Source organism: Somniosus microcephalus, chromosome 8 (assembly GCF_052327205.1).
Source record: "Somniosus microcephalus isolate GS21.2 chromosome 8, FLI_Smic_1.0, whole genome shotgun sequence".
NCBI classification, from domain to species: Eukaryota; Metazoa; Chordata; class Chondrichthyes; order Squaliformes; family Somniosidae; genus Somniosus; species Somniosus microcephalus.
The window spans coordinates 238,907,278-238,928,285 of NC_140994.1; the positions used below are offsets into that span (position 1 = coordinate 238,907,278).

At 42.8% G+C, this 21,008-nt stretch overlaps 1 protein-coding gene across 7 annotated transcripts in view; it reads left to right on the forward strand.

Moving 5' to 3' along the window:
• rbm27 (RNA binding motif protein 27) overlaps positions 1-21,008 on the forward strand; it is a 211,438-nt gene that overhangs the window by 62,115 nt on the left and 128,315 nt on the right. For all 7 annotated transcript variants that reach the window (XM_085995831.1, XM_085995832.1, XM_085995834.1 and 4 more), the window contains 3 exons: positions 6,798-7,064; positions 8,282-8,536; positions 9,788-9,919. In XM_085995831.1, the coding sequence (XP_085851957.1) occupies positions 6,798-7,064; positions 8,282-8,536; positions 9,788-9,919 (654 nt within the window). The remainder of the gene's footprint in view (positions 1-6,797; positions 7,065-8,281; positions 8,537-9,787; positions 9,920-21,008) is intronic.

Sequence of the window (21,008 nt, forward strand, 5' to 3'; positions counted from 1 at the left end):
GGTAGAGCTGAGAAATACCAAGAGGCAGAAAGCATTAGTGGGAGTTGTATACAGATCCCCAAACAGTAATGCTGAGGTTGGGGATGGCATTAAACGGGAAATTAGAGACGCGTGCAATAAGGGCACAGCGGTTATCACGGATGACTTTAATCTACATATAGATTGGGCTAACCAAATTAGTAACAATACTGTGGAGGAGGAATTCCTAGAGTGTATACGGGATGGTTTCTTGGACCAATATGTCGAGGAACCAACTACAAATCAGGCCATCTTAGACTGGGTATTATGTAATGAGAAAGGATTAATTAGCAATCTTGTGCGAGGCCCCTTGGGGAGGAGCGATCATAATATGATAGAATTCTTCATTAAGATGGAGAGTGAAGTAGTTGACTCAGAGACTAGGGTCCTGAATTTAAATAAAGGAAACTACGATGGTATGAGGCGCAAGTTGGCTAGGATGGATTGGGGAACGTTACTTAAAGGATTGACGGTTGATGGGCAATGGCAAACGTTTAAAGATCGCATGCATGAACTACAGAATTTGTTCATCCCTGTTTGGCATAAAAATAAAACAAAAAAGGCGACTCAACCGCGGCTAACAAGGGAAATTAGCGACAGCATAAGATCCAAGGAGAGGACATATAAATTGGCCAGAAAAAGCAGCAAACCTGAGGACTGGGAGCAGTTTAGGATTCAGCAAAGGAGGACAAAGGGATTATTTAAGAGGGGGAAAATAGAGTATGAGAGTAAGCTTGCAGGGAACATAAAAACTGACTGTAAAAGAAAGCTTCTATAGATAGGTGAAGAGAAAAAGATTGGTGAAGTCAAGTGTAGGTCCATTGCAGTCAGAATCAGGGGAATTTATAATGGGGAACAAAGAAATGGCAGACCAATTAAATACATACTTTGGTTCTGTCTTCACAAAGGAGGACACAAATAACCTTCTATAGATGTCTGGGAACATAGGGTCTAATGAGAGGGAGGAACTGAATGAAATCAGTATTTGTAAGGAAATTGACGGGATTGAAGGCCGATCAATCCCCAGGGCCTGATAATTTACATCCTAGGGTACTTAAGGAAGTGGCCCTAGAAATAGTAGATGCATTGCTGGTCATCTTCCAAAATTCTATAGACTCTGGCACAGTTCCCATGGATTGGAGGGTAGCTAATGTTACCCCACTACTTAAAAAAAAGGTGGTAAAGAGAAAACAGGGAATTATAGACTGGTACGTCTGATATCGGTAGTGGGGAAAATGCTAGAGTTCATCATGAAAGATGTAATAGAGCACTTGGAAAACAGTGACAAGATCGGACAAAGTCAACATGGATTTACAAAAGGTAAATCATGCTTGACTAATCTTCTGGAATTTTTTGAGGATGTAACTGTTAAAATAGATAAGGGAGAACCAGTGGATGTGGTGTATTTGGACTTTCGGAAGGCTTTCGATAAGGTCCTGCATAAGTTATTAGCGTGCAAAGTTAAAGCACATGGGATTGGGGGTAAGGTACTGACTTGGATAGAGAACTGGTTGGCAGACAGGAAGCAAAGAGTTGGAATAAACGGGTCATTTTCTGAGTGGCAGGCAGTGACTAGTGGGGTACCTAAGGGATCGCTGCTAGGACCCCAGTTATTCACAATATATAGTAATGATCAAGGCGAGGGAACTAGATGTAATATCTCCATGTTTGCAGATGACACAAAGCTGGGTGGGCGTGTGTGCTGTGAGGAGGATGCAGAGAAATTCCAGTATGATTTGGATAGGTTGGGTGATTGGGCAAATGCAAGGCAGATGCAGTATAATGTGGATAAATCTGAGGTTATCCACTTGGTTGCAAAAACAGGAAGGCAGATTATTATCTGTACGGCAATAGATTGGGAGAAGGGGAAGTGCAACGAGACTTGGGTGTCCTTGTGCACCAGTCGCTGAAGGCAAGCATGCAGGTGCAGCAGGCGGTTAAGAAGGCAAATGATATGTTGGCCTTCATAGCGAGAGGATTCGAGTACAGGAGCAAGGATGTCTTGCTGCAGTTGTACAGGGCCTTGGTGAGATCACACCTTGAGTATTGTGTGCAGTTTTGGTCGCCTTATCTGAGGAAGGATGTTCTTGCCATGGAGGGAGTGCAGCGAAGATTCACCAGACTGATACCTGGGATGGCAGGAATGACGTATGAAGAGAGATTGGGTCGATTGGGCTTGTATTTGCTGGAGTTTAAAAGAATGAGGGGGGATCTCATTGAAACCTATAAAATTCTAACAGGACTAGACAGACTAGATGTAGGAAGGATGTTCCCAGTGGCGGGGGAGTGCAGAACCAGGGGTCACAGTCTAAGGATAAGGGGTAAGCCATTTAGGGCTGAGATGATGAGGAATTTCTTCACCCAGAGAGTGGTGAACCTGTGGAATTCTCTATCACAGAAGGCAGTTGAGGCCAATTCATCAAATATATTCAAGAAGGAGTTAGATATATTTCTTTCGGCTAAAGGGAACAAGGGATATGGGGAGAAAGCAGGGATAGGGTACTGAATTTGGATGATCAGCCATGATCTCATTAAATGGCGGAACAGGCTCGAGGGGCCCAATGGCCTACTCTTGCACCTATCTTCTATGTTTCTATAAGATAATTGTGAAGTCATGCTCTCGGATGCAAAATAAGCAGAGTAATTATACCATTAGTGGGGAAAATACTGACTAAGGCAAATCAGGAAAGGGATCCATCAAGAAATGAAGCCAATGTGTGGCTGCTGCCAAAGAAGCATATGGGATGTTGGGGTGTATATTAAGCAACAGTGCAGATTGAAGGATGTTATCCTGGCACTGTTGATCAGCCTGCACCTGGAAAGGGTGCAGAGAAAAGCTCCGACAGCAATTGGGGGACTAGAGAATAAAACGCAAGAGAATTGACTCACACCTGGGACTTGCTGGAAGACAAAACTGAAGGGGAATATGCTGGACCTCGTCAAATTTAATAAGGTTGAAGGATGTTGAGAATCAGTTAGGAGGATTTGATTTACAACAACAATAACAACTTGTATTTATACAATGAGCACAAGTATAAGCTGAAAAGAGGCAAATTCAGGCAGACTGTATGAAATCATTATTTCACTACGACGGTGGTTGGTTTTGGGAAATGATCTACCAAAAAATGTTGTACAGGCAAGTAGCTTGGATCTCTTGGAGGTAAAGTTGAACAAGAACCTTGAAGAGAAGTGTCATCACTTAGCACTGCTCGGACTGCAGGTAGGCAGACTAAATGATCTCTGCTCTTTTCTGACCTTGAGATTTTCTCAGTTTGTGTGTTCTCCACCTAATTCTCCTGTGCTGGTGCTTCCTGTATGACCCTCAGCCTCTTTTATTAATCCTCGAGTTTCCTGCACTGAAATGCCATTTGGATCAAATTTATAAATTTTGGTGCCATTCATTTTAATAATAGTTGGATGTTCTGCATCCTGTGAAGCACTGCATGCCAGTAGGTAGCCAGATTTGAATATTTATTTTTATGGCTGGAATTCAGACTCATGGCACCTAGTACTTTACAATGTCAGTTCTGGCTCCGTGGTAGCACTCTCGCTTCTGAGTCAGAAGGTTGTGGCTTTAAGTCCCAGTCCATGGACTTGAGAACAAATCCTAGGCTGACACACCAGTGCTGCACTTTCGTAGGTACTGTCTTTCGGATGAGACGTTAAACCGAGGCCCTGTCTGGCCCCTTGGGTGGACGTAAAAGATCCTATGGCACTATTTGAAGAGGAACCAGGGGAGTTTTCTCTGGTGTCCTTGCCAATATTTATCCCTCAACCAACATCACTAAAACAGATTATCTGGTCATTATTACATTGCTGTTTATGGGACCTTGCATGTGCACAAATTGACTGCCGTGTTTCCTACATTACAACAGTGACTGCACTTCAAAAGTACTTCATTGGCTGTTAAGCACTTTGGGATGTCCTGATGTCGTGAAAAGAGCTACATAGATGCAAGTCTGTCTTTCTTTTACAGCTAGAGAACTCTTGAAATTGTTTCGAATTGTAAATCCCAATATTTGTCTCTTGCATTCAGCAGTTAACTGTCTGAAGGGGAACTTTGTCCTCTTGGTGCTCTGGGTGAATCCAATTACTGTCGAGTGTGCATCAAGGTCTCTGCTTCCTCTTACTGGAGAATGCCTCACTGTCCATTGGAGCCCTTTCCTTTCACCTCTAGAATCGAATCCAGTGTAGGTATGTGCACGTGAAGCTGTCTTTCAGCTGGTGGCACATTTGATTATAACCTAATCATCTCAACTGTTGGATCTGTTTGATTATAAGTGGGATGGAAAGCTTTCCTTTTTGTTTGCCTTGTGTTTTATTTTACGACAATGATCATTACAAGCAAATGGCTCACTAATTCACTAACAGAAAAAATGTTAATTAATAATTGGGGAAAGATTAGAAGAATAATACCAACCAGATAACTATTTCAGAAATCTAGCACAGTGGGCCAGATAACCACCTTCTGTGCTGTAAAGTTCTGTGATTCCAGTTAACTGTTCATATATAAACAATCTTTTTAATAAAATTCTAAAATTTCAATCAGTTTTTACAGAAGGAGAAGTTCATGCTCTGGGGTTCACACTGATGTAGTGGTGGTGTATCTTAACATGGTATTTACAGCAAGATACATTGATTCATCTATTATGCATGTATGTCCAGTAACTTAACATTCTTCAGGTCCAAGGGAAACCTGGGTTGGAGGCTATCCCACGCCCTACAGGGTTGGATCTCTTTTTCTGTACTGATGCTGTTTTTCTTTAGTTTGTTCTCAGATGTGGGTGTCACTGGTAAGGCTGCATTTATTGCCCATCGCTAGTTGCCCCGAGAAGGTTTTGGGTGGCATATTCTCTTCCTTGTACGACACTAGTGAACCAGTTGGGTTTTTATGACTATCGTCAGCTTTCATCTTTTCCTGGTTCAGAAATGATCAGATTTCTTAAATTCAGTCTCGGGAGTTGCTATAGTGCAATTTATATCACGATCTCTGCATTGCTAGTTCAGTACCATGACCATCGCACTACCTTACTCCACTTAGTCTCTCTGTAGAGGTATACTGTAGGGTTTGTGATAGGGGACCGATTGTACAGGCCTTGAGAAAGGAAATCCAGACTACTTGATATTTTACCAGTTCTAGATGGAGTCCATACCTCATGTTCTTTTGCAATTTTTTAATGATTTTCTTGGGTCTCAATAGGAAGCCTGTGTTTAAAGGATTTAGGCACCTGGAGTACAGGGATTAATCCTTTTACCTGTCGGCTTGTCCAAGTTTTTTTTTGCACTCTGTTCAACCTATACACCTGCATGACTGCCTGTGAATGAAGAACAGGATAAAAAAGACACAATTCAACCAATAAATATTGTTTTCCAAAAAAGAAACAAATACTTAAAAATACATTTTACTTACTCATTGTGTGGCGCAGAGCTATTCGTGCTAAACACCATAGGACGATGAAGGAGTTGAGTATTTATTCTCTACCACACCTGTCGTTGTTTTCCACACTAGAATTCATGCTGATAATTGATTCCGTGGGGTATTTGAGGTTAGAAATAGTCCCAGACTTTTCTATTTCTGGGCACTCAATTCGATTTGCTCATATTTCTATAGCTTATACTGGGTAGCAAAGAATTCTTGCAGATCAGGCTAAATACTGGAAAGAACCAGTCAAGCCTTGATCTTAACAGATGCATCTGCAACATTTCCATTGTCCTACTGGTAAATCAATAGACTGGTGGGCTGTGACTTGTAATGCTACTGAAGAAAGCTATATCATAATGTTTATGAGGGAATTCTTTTCAACTGAATATTTAGAGACTCAGAGCAATGCATTATAAGGCAATAGCATAGTCCCTCTGGATTCCAGGTCATGTCCTCAGCTGTCTATTGCTTAAATCTGTCAGCTATACTTGTAATAGCTTCATCATTTCTCAACCAGGGCACCAGGTGGTATGCCCCATTAGAAAGTGTCTGCCTTTGTGAAGGGATGCAAGAGACCAGCAACTGACAAAGATCAGCAAGTACAACTCTTTTTACATCAAGAAAGTCAAATTTTCTGTATCTATGAATGTCAGAGGGAATTCCTGGCTTTTTGGGCCCAGATTCAGAGGAAAAAAGTAAAAAAACAAATGGTTGGAATAACATTTATCAGTCTGTGGTTTCCTCTGGACTGTTCATAGTTACAAACAACTATTCTGAGCACAATAAAAGCATAGCTTACCATGGATTCCAGTGGCTTGGATGAAGTTTTGCTTGAGGTACTGGAGCAAATTTAAGTGAGCATTAAAGAAAGTTGGCATGGGAACTGCTGGCTTATTGTTTTGGTAAGAGATGTAGCTGAATCTCATTTGTAAGATTAATGTAGTGTATAAGAAATAATTTATTGAACAGTGCAAATTTTAATGAAGGTATCCTTGTCATGCGAAGCTCGGTGAGCTGTTTCCTGTTGGAAGACGGTTGTATAGGGTTGTTGGCAGTATATTGCAAGATAAGAAACTGGCCTATTCCACAAATGCTGCATTCCGAATGGGTGCTTGATTGAGCAAAATTGACCCGAGCATAAAATATGGACTGCTTTCAGCCTTTTGTACGCCTACGAACATAATTTTAGGGGAGCACTTTGATATTTGTGAATGTTGGTTTTATAAATACTAAAAGCAAACAGTGTAGCCATTGTCGGGGTGTAATTTGACAACCATTTTAATATTGATTTTTATTTTGAAAAAGTCATCTTAATTTGTAAAAATTTTGTTTAAATAACACTTTTTTGAATTAACAGAGCAACATAAAGACAGGTCGAAATTTGAATTGGAAAGAAACGAGGGCTCGGAGAACATGTATGTGCCCAGTTGCACGTCATCGAGCAGTTCAGCTGAACAGTATTTCTCTGGAGGACACCCTGCTCCTAGTGCAGTAACTGTGGTAGCTCCTGCCCACCACCCTGACAACACTACTGAGAGCTGGTCTAATTTCTATAACAACCACACAGGCACAAACTCCTTTGGTCGAAATGCAGCCCCAAAGCGCCGGTGCAGAGACTATGATGGTAAGAAAAATGCACAGCTTTCATAAGAACGTAACATAAGAACATAAGAAATAGGAGCTGGAGTAGGCCATTTGGCCCTTCGAGCCTGCTCTGCCATTCAGTAGGATCATGGCTGATCTTCTACCTCATCGTCACTTTCCTGAACTATCCCCATATCCCTCGATTCCCTTAATATTCAAAAATCTATCGATCTCTGTCTTGAATATACTCTTGAACGACTGAGCCCCCACAGCCCACTGGGGTAGAGAATTCCAAAGATTCAACACCCTCTGAATGAAGAAATTTCGCCTCATCTCAGTCTTAAATGGCCGACCTCTTATTCTGAGACTGTGACCCCTGGTTCTAGACTCCCCAGCCAGGGGAAACATCTTCCTTGCATCTACTCTGTCAAACCCTGTAAGAATTTTGTGTGTTTCAATGAGATCACCTCTCATTCATCTAAACTCTAGAGAATATAGGCCTAGTCTACTCAATCTGTCCTCATAGGACAATTCCCTCCCCCCTCCATCCCAGGAACCAGTCTGTTTTCTTTTGTAAAATATTTTTGAATCACAATTTAATTCCCATTTTGAAGTTTGATGGTAATTGTTGAGTAGATGGCCTGCACTGAAACTCTGGGCTATATAGCAGACTCAAGGTTAATGGCCATAATGTAAGGACCAGGCAGATGAAGCTGTGTCAAACAGCCAATTGAAATTTGGCTATAAGTTAAAGCTAATAAGATGGACCAAAAGTGAACATTGTACTATGTATTAGGTTGAATTTCAGTGCTCTTCAGGAGGGACTTAAACAAGTTATGGCTCAGGGATAACACATTATCAGACTTGTTTTAATCCTTTGAGAGCTTAAAAAAACCATTCTTGTGCTATGTCCAAAATAATACATGATTTCAAGGCTGAATATCAAACATGTAGGACCAGTAATGAGCAGCAGTCACTGGTCTGCAAGAGCTATAGAAACCTAACAAAATCTATTTTTTTATACACTGATGTCTATTGAAAACAGTTTGTCAACCATTAGCAGTCAAGGCACCCTGTGTATATATATGCACTGTATAATGAATGCACAATATCACAGTAGAATGATTTCAAGTTAAATTCTTTCCTCTTTCCCCACACCCCCATAGAATCACTTTTGTGCCTTAAATTAAAATCAGTGTGAGTGAGAAATACATAACTTGCAGAAATTTTTTTACTAAATGAATGTCTTGTTTTCAGAGAAAGGTTTCTGCATGCGTGGTGACCTCTGCCTCTTTGATCATGGCAATGACCCACTTATCGTGGAAGACGTCACACTTCCTGGAATGATTCCTTTTCCGCCACCACCTCCAGGCTTGCCCCCGCCTGGCCATCAATTGCCTCCACCAGGGCATCACTTACCTCCGCCCTTACCAGGCCTCCCTCCAAACCTGAGGTTACCCCCAATACCACCACCTGGGCAGCCTCCTCCTCCTGGCATCCATCCTGTATCTGGTAAGGACACCATTCCTTTTCTCTTTATAAAATACAGTTGAGTTAAACATTTGGTTGTATTCAATGAACTTGGGTTAGTTCTGTATCTATTTTTGGTTGTTATGAATAAAAATTAATGTTCATTTAATGTTAAGTCTTTTGTACTTATGGAAACTATTCAGTTTCATTTCTGTGAAATAGCGTTGCATTTAAGTCACAAAATAATCACTGAACAGCGCAGGAAAATGTGAATTAAGAAACACACACATCTACAATTCTTCCTTATAACCTGCAGTAGCAGCACATTGTGTTGGAGACATATTTGTGTTTTGAAAGTTGAAGAGGACATGCAGCATCCGGTCATTACAGAAGAAATTGTTTGCAAAGGAAGGAATCGGAAAACCAGGCTGACATTGGGAATTAAGTTCTGAATCTGCATTGCACCCTGCATGTTGGTGCTCTGCTACAGATGTAAATCTTTAAAAATAAGCAGGCTTTAGTCTATGCAAGAGATCTCTGATGTTTTTTTAATGTGCTTGGTCGATTTAAGGACCCTTGTGTAATGCAATCTTCAGTCATTATTACCAGAGTACTAAAATAGATTTAATGATGTGAGAACTGGGATTATTATTTTGAAAAGTACAGTATGTACAAGCATATTTGTAAGGTAAGGAGTTGATGGTTGACTTAACATTCCATGGTGACTAGCAATGTTGTTGTACAAAACTAAAAAAACAAACTGGAAAAAAATAATGACATTTAAGTGAATGCACAGGACTATCTCAGCCAAAGAGAACATCTCAAAAGTCTTTAGTGAGTTGCTATATTTTATTCTGTAGCTCACCAGCTCCCGAGAGAACCATGAATACCTTTTTAAATGAAGTTTGAAAAATTTGTGAACTTCTGCAGTAATTTGGGATTTGCATCTAATGTTAAATATCACTGATGCCTATACATGCTAACAACAGTACCTTACTGTTGTATGTCCCCAGAGGAACATTTTTGCTTGAGTATCAGCCAGGCTTAATTTGCAGCTTTGAATCTTACAGCTATCGTCTCCTGGTTTTAGGCCAAAGACTGCCCAAATTCTTGTTTTGCATTGATGATGCTAAATTACCAGTCTGGTCATTTTGAAAGGAAGCTGGTAATCGAAAGTGCAGCATGATGGACGATCGCTGGATAATTGGGTGTATCTTTTTGCATTGCATTGTACTTCGCTGTACTAATGATTTAATGCCCACAGAATAGACTGAATGTGTGTTGTCTTTACAGGACCACATCCAATCCCAAAGAGTGGTATAGACGGCATTGAAGTCTCTGGGACCAGTACAGTACCTACATTGCCACCTCCAGGATTAAGGCCCCCACCTTTACCTCAGTATCCACCATATGTGACTTCAGAATGTAAGTAGTCATCCTCTTATTTATAAGCCAGGATAAAAATAATTTTATGATTGTCTCCAGTATGTGCATATGTTTTTAACTAGTAATACTGGTGTATTGATATTTATCTTGCCATAATGAAGCTCTAAATTTGTCAGTCTTTCTGCCTATTGTTAATTTATCAAAATTATACACTTCAACTTTCTTACTGAGATTTTCAATGTTTTATGTTTTTATATTTGGTTTAATTTTTTGACTGGGCTGTTAGTACTCCTATGGTTGTGTGCATGCACATCAAACATACCTTTTGTTGAATTTGCAGCTTCACTGAATTTTCATCATGGCAGTATTCGGCTGAAATCAACAGATTTCAACTATGCAGTCAGAAGCAGGAGGCTGACCTGCCTTCAAAGTGCGGGTTTGAAGGCAGGTCCACTGTCAAAATAGCAAAGATTGACCGGGTAGGAAACCTGCTGTCAACTCGCCTCCACGCGAGTCTCTCGGGTGTCTGGTCTGTCTGCCCAGAACTGACCCGAGACCAAGCGGCGGGGGAGACAATTTAGATCATTAAATGGCTTGTTAACAGCCAATTTAATGCTATTTTGAGCCTACCTTATAATTTTACATGCTCCCCCACGAGTTACCCGCTGCTCGGGGAACACGTCAGCTCACCCTGGCGTGAGTTGAGTCTGCTTTAATTTATCTGATAACCTGACAGCTGCAGAAGTGCTATAAAGGATACCATGTTGCAGCTGTTCAGTTTCAGAGCTATGAAACTGTTGTTTACTGCATTTGTAAGACATATAGGGGGAAAAATTTTGTTGGTTTGTGCCTCCCGTTAGCGCCTTAAGAGGGCGCTAATGGGGCGCAAAGCAACTAGCGCCCGTGTACGGCGATGTTTGCGCCACTCACGAAATTAACTAGACATTTTGCGGCAGCGCAAAAGACTACCGCCACGATCTCCTGCGCCGGCAGATCGTGACGTCAGTCGAGTGTGCAACGTCCCGGTCACGCCCCGGACTGGATATTGAATGGCGCCCCCTGCCTTACCGCCTGCCGCTAGCAACGACAGGTTGAGGGGAGCATTTTGCAGTCAGAAAGGGACTGGGGGAGCGCTATTTAAAGGCGACCGCTTCCTGCCTTTTTTTGTTGGTGACATTTTTGCACCACGCATTCTGAGAGAGAGAGAGACTTCTGGAGAGATTCAACGCTGTGTGAAGGAGTTTTGGGTACTGAGCAGCACTTTTCAGGTTCATTTTGGTTTGCCCTTCCTTGTATCTATTTAGAAGAGACTGTGGGGGCTGCACTCTGAGCTCTTTCCCTGGGCCTCTCCATTGTTCTTTCCAGCAGATTTGATGTACATGTCTCTCCAGGCCGAGATTCAAGGCCGCAATGAGCAGGATGTGGATGGAGAGCAAAATCAACCCTCCCCTTTAAGAACTGGCTGGCGCCATTGTGTCTGTGTTCCATTGCTGACTGGCATCACATGAGCTTCGCCAGCGCTCTGAGGTAGCGTTTTGCGCCTTAAGATAGGTGTGTAGCGCCTGATTTAGTGCTCCAATCACCTCCAGGGGCGATAAAAGTCAAGTTTGCAGTTGGAGGCGATAATTAGCGCCAGGCGCTAATTGCGCCCCAAATGGGGCGATACTGAATTTCTCCTCCATAGAGCTTTCTGTAGCTTGCAAGTGTTTAGAACCAACTCTATATCCAGTGGCACCTCATTGGAACAACCTCTCTCACCATTGACGAATCGCTTCTGTCATCTCAACTGCAGCTGCCATCTATTCCAGCAACATCGCTTCCCTTGGAAAAAATCACAACATGGTCCTCTGAATCTTTCCATGATCAGCCCCAACACCAACATCACCAACAACAACACCAACCTTCTCCGCCATCACCTGATGCTGCACAGGACACAGGGCATCAGCACCTGACAATGTTGCTGGCCGGGAGGCCAACGATGGCATCACCATGGCCAGATTTACTTCACTTGACGCTGTACACCCTGGCTGCCACATGATGCGCAAGGTTGACACCATCCCACACCAACACCATGAAGCATCCCTATAATGTCCAAGCCATTCCTTTCACACTCATCACAATAGCAGGGGGAAGGGGAGGGAGTTATGTCTCAACATTCACTGGAACGCACGAAGTCACTTCTCAAGGTGCGCACAGATCTGTCCAATAAGGTGAAGTGTTGAAAATACAGATTTCAATGTTTGACAACACATCAACAGAAACTTCACATGGACATTGGCTAAACCTCTCAAGTGCCTACCCTTATGTGTTAATAGTTGGTATGCTTGCAGTAGGATGCCTGTGAGGGGTGGCTAGTGAGATGAGGAAGTGATAATGTAGATAGAGAGGGATGGGCGGAGGTGCAAGGTAAGTTGGTGTGAGTAAAGATGTGCAGGAGTAGGGTATGTGATGAGTGGCATAGCAGGGTGAGTTTGAGTGTGGCTTTGCAGTAACATTTCGTGATCTACAAAGATCATTGAAAGGTTTGCGCCACTGCAACCAGGGACTCCGGACGACATCCCTGCTTGTGTCCTCCTGTGCAATGTGCAACCAGGCTGCGTTGATCTCCTCGGGAGGTCTCTTCCGCCCATGGGAAGGGAAGAGAATCTCCCTGTGTGGTGTGACTCCCTCCATAAGCATATGGAGGGAGTCATGTGTGAGCCTGGGTGCAGACGTGCACCATTGTGCAGTGCTTGTCAGTGTTTGCAGCACCTCAATGCTGCAGAACACCGACAGCACAACTGTCAAAATCACTGTGGCCGTGGTCCCTTTAAGGAAATGATGTCATCAGAGCCGCTTCCTTTTAATTGGCCAGGGACCCCGCAGGGCGGGCTTAACAAGGCCAATCTACGGAAAATAATTTTCAGAGAGCAGCTGCAGACTGGAGCGGGACCGGAACCCGCCAACCAGTTCTCCCGCCGCCATCCCGCCTCAGCAGGGAAAATCCAGCCCAGGGTGTCATCATTCAATCAGACAACTTTCAGGAGTTTACTAAAAGAGTGACATCTATAGCTCCAGAATTCATTCCGATTTAGTTGTGGCTGAAAAGTGCTTTTGACTCTTTCCAACAGAGCTACGATATTAGTGTCAGAAATGTAAGGCTATCCACTGTAGCCTTTATTCTTTCAATATAGTTCGGACGACATACAGAAATGAATACTCAGTCATCCAATGGGGGAAAAAATGTGGCACGATCCTTTGAAGGGCTATAATCCTTTGCATTTGTATAACTCCTCTCATGACCTAAAGCATTTTACAGCTAATGAAGTACTTTTGAAGTGAAGTCGCTATTGTAATGCAATAACAACTTGCATTTATATGGTGCATTTAACATGGTAAAACATCCCAAGGCGCTTCACAGGAGCGTTATCAAACAAAATTTGACACCGAGCCACACAAGGAGATATTCGGACAGGTGACCAAAAGCTTGGTTAAAGAGGTAGGTTTTAAGGAGCGTTTTGGAGGAGAGAGGCGGAAAGGTTTAGGGAGGGAATTCCAGAGCTTAAGGCCTAGGCAGCTGAAGTTATGGCCGCCATTGGTGGAGCGATGAAAATCGGGAATGCACAAGAGGTCAGAATTGGAGGAGTGCAGAAATCTTGGAGGGTTGTAGAGGCAAGGCGATGAGGGATTTAAAAGCAAGGGTGAGAATTTTAAAATGCAGGGAAACATGGCAGCGCACAGTAAGGTCCCACAACCAGCAGTGAGATAAATGACTGGACATTTTATTTTACTGATGTTGGTTGAATGTGTGTCATGACACCGGAAGAGCTCCCCTGCTGTTCTTTCGAATAGTACTGTGGGATTTTTAAAAAATCTGTGAGGGCTCTCATCCGAAGGACGGCACCTCCGATATTTTAGTGCTCCCTCAGTACTGAAGTGTTAGCCTAGATTATGCTCGCAAGTCTCCGAAGTCCTGAAGTGAATCTTCTACTAATGATTTTCTGACTTAGAGGCAAGAGTGCTACTAATGGAACAAGCTGACACCCAAGGTAAACAAACGGAGAGAAAAATAAACGGGGAAGAACAAGGATGGTGATAATGTAAACAAGGCACAGCATATTTTTGCAGTCTTATCTGTACCAGAGTCCATACAGGAAACTTTCTGATATCCGGCACTGACGGGACCGAGCTGGTGCCGTAACATCAAAAGTGCCGGACATACCAGAGTTAATGTTTAAACATACGGAACCGAGAAGCTCCGTGTGAATCAACAAACCCACAGCTTCAAAACAGTCGTCTGCAGCTGCAAGCGTCTGTAGCTGAAGCTGTTGCTACAGCTACAGACCTTGAAGTGCTTGACTGGGGGGGAAAAAAAAGCAACGAGAACTAAAAAAAATATAGAAAACGGCTCCTGATTTTTGCTGTTAGATCGAGTATTCCGGACATATAACCTCTGGATAAACCAAAGTTTCCTGTAGTTGGTAGGGCATGAGAGGCTATAAGAATAGGAGCCTGGCTTAGAATATGTTTAAGAACTACTGCTACTAGAATTTGAAGCAAGGTTGCGTTATTGAAGACACTAACTTTCAGAAAAGACCTTAAACCCATGCCCCATCTGCCGGTTCATGTGGCACTATTTGAAGAAGAGCAGAACAGTTTTCCCAGTGTCCTGGCTAATATTTATCCCTCAGCACCAGCAAAACAGATTAACTGTTTATTTATCTCATTGCTGTTTGTGGAACCTTGCTCTGCACAAATTGGCTGCCGCCAGCTGTGACTCCACTTCATAAATAATTCTTCATCTGTGAAGTGCTCTGTGATGTCTTGAGGACATGTGTTTGACTTGTCACCTTGACTGACGCTGATGCTTAGCTACCTCTGTTATATTCACTTTGTTTTCTCTTCTTCATGTTTTATTTTCATGCTACAGGAAACGTTGGTTTATCCGGAGGTTATATGTCCGGAATACTCGATCTAACGGCAAAAATCAGGAGCCGTTTTCTATATGTTTTTTTAGTTCTCGTTGCTTTTTTTTTCCCCAGTCAAGCACTGCAAGGTCTGTAGCTATAACAACAGCTTCAGCTACAGACGCTTGCAGCTGCAGCCGACTGTTTTGAAGCTAAGCAACAGGGTTTGTTGATTCACACGGAGCTTCTCAGTTCCGTATGTTTAAACATTAACTCTGGTATGTCCGGCACTTTTGATGTTACGGCACCAGCTCAGTCCCGTCAGTGCCGGATATCAGAAAGTTTCCTGTATTTGTTTTCTCCTTCATTTCTCGTTTTCTCACTCTTCATCTTCCTCACCACCTTGCACTTCCTTACTTCCTTCTTGATCTTTTCATTGTTTTTAATCTCTCTCCCCTGTTTTCTCTGCAACATTTTCCACCCATTATATCCACTTTTCGTGTTACTGCATGTGGGGAAGTGGACATGAAAAGGGGGTTGAGTAGATTGGTGGTAGCTGGTGCCAGTGAATGGGGAGTGAGAGTAGAATGGGGAGTGGTAACTGCATCAGAATAGAAGAACCAACCATGGAGGTGGAAAGCTGGGAGGGAAGTGGGAGAGTCATGTAGGAGCTGTGCCCCTTTCTGCGAGCAGCTTGGAGAGGACGTGTCCTCCACAGTTGGCGAAACACGGCTTTATGGTAACTTGGGGTTCCCAACTCTCCTGCTTTCGGCAGGAGTCTACCGGAATAGGCGGTTGGTCTCCCGAGCGGTGCTGCTGGCGACTCTGGAGAAACGGTTCTTGTACGCATGGTTCTCACACCCGCAGTACCCCAGTTGTCGTGGCTTGCAACCAGACCGCGTTGTCCGAGTCCTTCTGGTCTCCCTGCTATTTGGAACTCACCGGATGTAAGGATGACTACAGCGGGGCCAGTGAAAATCACCTGCAAACTCCGTGAGTCTTGGGGAGGGAGAGAGAGAAACACAAACTGGGGGAGGGAGAGTGAGAAACACAAACTGGGGGAGGGAGAGAGAGAAACACAAACTGGGGGAGGGAGAGAGAGAAACACAAACTGGGGGAGGGAGAGAGAGAAACACAAACTGGGGGAGGAAGGGGGAGAAACACAAATAGGGTGGGAGAGAGAGAAACACAAATAGGGTGGGAGAGAGAAACACAAATAGGGTGGGAGAGTCCATGTTGGCCTGTGATGTGCACTGTTGTATAATGTGTTTTATTACAGCAGTCAGGTGGCTTTAGTGCTTCTCTCTTGAGGACTGAGCCTCACCTCCCTGAAGCTGGACTTCAGCAGTGGGGTGTGGGAGTCAGTGAATTTAATTAGGTTTTGTTTTGGCGTTAATTATTATTTTTATAACTTGCTGTATATTGTAAAAAGTCATAAAATTGTACAAAAACTTCAGTTAGAAGTTACTTATATCAATGATTTTGTTGAATCATTAGCATTTAGTTGGTGTTTCTCATTGCGGTTGATACTGTAGAAACATCACAGATGTAGTTTTTATTTGAACATTACTTATTCTTAAACCTTCCTTTTCTTTTGTGTTCTTTCTTTGATATATAAATTATGTTATTCATCTCATTCTAAAACATTGGCCCTGAATTTGCAGTTGGAGGTTTCCTGCGGGCAAATGCCTCCGATCTGCAAATAAAATGCCCGGGTACCTGGTGGTCCCAGACGCACGGAGATCTGCGGTCCTGGGCCTCTTCGGGTACCCGCGGGTCAAGGCCCACGTATCCCAGGGGTGCAGACGGTTCGCAAGCACCCCTGGGATCATGTGGGCCGGCCCAACTAATGAAAGAAGTGATCCCCATTGCTTATAGAGATTCCGTATGTACGGAAACCTCATAAGCATGAATGGGAATATCCCAAAAAATACATGTACACATCAAATAAATTAAAAAATATATTTATAAAATTAATTAAAATGCCATTTAATTAAATATTTATAACAATTTCAACTTTTTGAAAAATAAATTTAAATGTTTTAAAGGGGCTAAAAATAGCCATAGTTTATTGCACAGGTTTTTATTGTATAAATGATTGAAAAAAAATTATTTTAATGTTTTTTTAAACTCTTATGCCAGGCTTAAGAATTTCACAGGCATTCACTGGGCAGAAGTCCGCCCACAGATGCCCTTTTCCCGGGGATATGTTGGATCTGTCAAGAAGATTCTTAACAGATCGCAAGTTCCGGGTTTTCGCGCATGCGCTTCGCATGAGACATTTAACTGAGGTAAACACAATAACATTTCCAAACAGTGGGCAAATGTCACGTGATCAAAGGCCATGTGATCAAATCTCCAGGAATACATTGGTTCAGAAATTCGGATCGGAGGCTTTCCGCGGGTGTAAGCCTCCGACCTGCATTTACCTTGCGCGCCGGCCGTTGAGCTGTGGGCCCACGTGGAATTCCGATCCTGGGCTTGCTCCAGCTGCCAGCGTGCAGTGCTTGTGTATCCCAGGGGCGCAGTTAGTTCGATGCGTCCCCTGGGATCACATGGGCCATGGGGAGCCAATCGGAGCAGGGAATGCTCCATTCATAAGTTTGACAGGAAGAGCTGTCAAAACTTATAAATACTACGGGCCCCAAAACATCACTAAATCTTCAAATAATTTTTTTTTAAATCACATTTTTAAAAGAAACTATAAATTACATGAAATAACTATTTTAAACAATAATTTAAATTTTTGAAAAAAATAATTTTATTTCCTAACGGGGCTAAAAATAAACTTGCCTTGCTTTAAAGTATTTATAATTAATAAACCTGTGGAAAAAATGTTTTAATTTTAATTAATTCACCACTTACCTTGTAAAAAGCAGGCCTTACGCCTGCTTTTTAAATGTGTAAATTCTGGAGACGTAACCTCCCGGGAAAACATGTTTTAAAAAAAAAAAAAACACAAGTTCGATGCGCATGCGCAGCCTTTCCCGCGCACACGTACGACCTCCTAACCCCTGCTTTCAGGGGAACGAAAGTGCCAGTTTCCCGAGCATGCGCAGTGCATGCAGGAAACCGGCATTTCCATTGGGCCTACGGGTGAGTACCCCGTGCGTACTCACCCGTGGAGACCCAAATTTCTGGGCCATTAATAAACCAGAATTGGCAACCCTATGGTAACTGATGGCTTGTCCAACTGATGAGTCTTCAGTGAGGACAGGCAAGTGTGAATGCCACTTGTGTACCTTGCATATCATATGGGAGGACCCAACTTTTGGGTTCTAATGTTATAGAAAAACCTACTGACTGCACTGTTACAGATGGGAGTGGAGCTGTGCAGTTGGGAGACTTGCCTACAACATTGGAAATTGACACTGGTGATCCACTGGCAGCCTCTTGGATAGATTGGAAAAACTCTTGTTATATACTTGAGGCTGGTATTTCATCTCCTAACCCCGAGAGTTTAGGAATTCAGTGGTGTATCACTTGTTGGGTTGCTCAATTCACTTACTAACATATTTGATGTGCAACCTTGACAGTGGCTTACCCCTAATTACTGTGTCCTATGATTAATGTGAATGAAGCATCAGTTGTTTATCACCATTTTTGACTTCTACAACACCTAAATCATCTCATTAGGGAAGTGTGCATAGTGGAGTATTCCATCGCAGTTATTCATATTGCTCTCTCTGTCAGTAGATGTGTTTCTTGAGTTTCTCTGTTGTTTCCTTCCCTTCCTCCTTATGTAAGTCAGGGGTAGCTGAGAATCAGGGCTTCAATTCAAACACATCTCCTCCATGTCCAGTGCTGTACTGATACAGCTACTGAGCTGTCGGGTTTTCCTTTCTCATGCAATTTTTCACGTGATATTCTTTCATCTTTTAATTTCTTTCTGTTGCTCATCTTTCTCCCTGCACTTTGATTGATTTATAAATCATCTCACTCCTTGGCAAGGCTTCTCACTAGAATTGGAGCATTTACTGACAATAGGAAAATCTAGCCTTGTACATCTCCCCTACCTGGTTTTGAAATTCTGGAGGGGCATTAATGTAGGTTTATAGATAGCAGTTGTCTTTATGGCTGCAGGGGTAATGCTAGGAAACTATTTTTGTGGCAATAATTTGAGAAATAAATAGAAGGAAGCCCCACCCCAATTCTGCATTATTCAGTTTCTTCCTTATTGTGCTCCCATCTATTACGATCTCACTTAGCGAGTGGCTTTGTTACAGAAACAATAATAGATACCATGGGGTGATTGTGAGATAGTAACCTCACAGGTAGTTCAGGTGACTTCGTAGATCACAGGGTTGTGGTTAAGCATTTTATGTAATTTGAACCTTAAGGTGGGATTGCAGTCTTGAAATCTCTCTGTTGTATCAGCTTTTTAAAAAGTAGTGCATAGTATGGAGTTCATGGGGCATTCTGCATCTCTTGCTTCTCTTGCTTAATACCCAGCATTAGGTAGCATGGTATAGATGGTTTGTGCATTTTGTTATTTGTGCTTAATAACTTGAAAATTTAAAGACTAAAATGTGTTGTAATCACTGCAAGCAGACAATCCTGGCTGATTATCCTCTGCCTCATAGGTTCTCTGTACTCCTTCCAATAAGTATATATCTTTCCTATAATATGGAAACCAAAAATTGAACTTCAGATCTGGGGCCTCATCAGGACCAGATACAACTTCAATGTCAATCGCATCTCCTTAGACTTACAAATCACATCTTTTAGCCGTCTTCCCAAAAGTAATTTTGCCAAATTTCTCCCCATCTCTTCTGAAGGTGTCCTTTCTGGGGTGCAGTTTCACAGATACTGCTTGCATGCTGCCACCTCACCCCAGTGGCCATTTTAGAAACAGAAAAATAGAAGATAGGAGCAGGAGTAGGCCATTCGGCCCCTCAAACCTGTTCCGCCATTTAATGAGATCATGGCTGATCATCCAAATTCAGTACCCTGTCCCTGCTTTCTCCCCATATCCCTTGATCCCTTTAGCCTTAAGAAATATATCTAACTCCTTCTTGAATATATTTCATGAATTTGCCTCAACTGCCTTCTGTGGTAGAGAATTCCACAGGTTCACCACGAGAAATTCCTCCTCATCTCTGTCCTAAATGGCTTACCCCTTATCCTTAGACTGTGACCTCTGGTTCTGGACCCCCCTGTCATCGGGAACATCCTTCCTGCATCTAGTCTGTCTACTCCTGTTAGAATTTTATAAGTTTCAATGAGATCCCCTCTCATTCTTCTAAAAGCGAATACAAGCCCAATCGACCCAATCTCTCCTCATACGTCATTCCTGCTACCCCAGGTGTCAGTCTGGTTAATCTTCGCTGCACTCTCTCCATGGCAAAAACATCCTTCCTCAGATAAGGCGACCAAAACTGCACACAATACTCAAGGTGTGGTCTCACCAAGGCCCTGTACAACTGCAGCAAGACATCCTTGCTCCTGTACTCGAATCCTCTCGCTATGAAGGCCAACATACCATTTGCCTTCTTAACCACCTGCATGCTTACCTTCAGCGACTGGTGCACAAGGACACCCAGGTCTCGTTGCACTTCCCCTTTTCCCAATCTATTGCCGTTCAGATAATAATCTGTCTTCCTGTTTTTGCCACCGAAGTGGATAACCTTGCATTTATCCACATTATGCTGCATTTGCCATGCATCTGCCCAATCACCCAACCTGTCCAAATCATACTGGAGTTTCTCTACATCCTCCTCACAGCACACACGCCCACCCAGCTTTGTGTCATCTGCAAACTTGGAGATATTACATCTAGTTCCCTCGCCTACATATATATATTGGGGTCCTAGCACCAATCCCTGCGGTACCCCACTAGTCACTGCCTGGCACTCGGAAAAAGACCCGTTTATTCCAACTCTTTGCTTCCTGCCTGCCAACCAGTTCTCTATCCAAGACAGTACCTTACCTCCAATCCCATGTGCTTTAACTTTGCACGCTAATCTGTTATGCGGGACCTTATCGAAAGCCTTCTGAAAGTCCAAATACACCACATCCACTGGTTCGCCCTTATCTATTCTACCAGTTACATCCTCAAAAAATCCCAGTAGATTAGTCGAGCATGATTTACCTTTTGTAAATCCATGTTGACTTTGTCCGATCCTGTCACTGTTTTCCAAGTGCTCTGCTATTACATCTTTTATAATGGAGTCTAGCATTTTCCCCACTACTGATGTCAGACTTACTGGTCTATAATTCCCCATTTTCTCTCTACCTCCTTT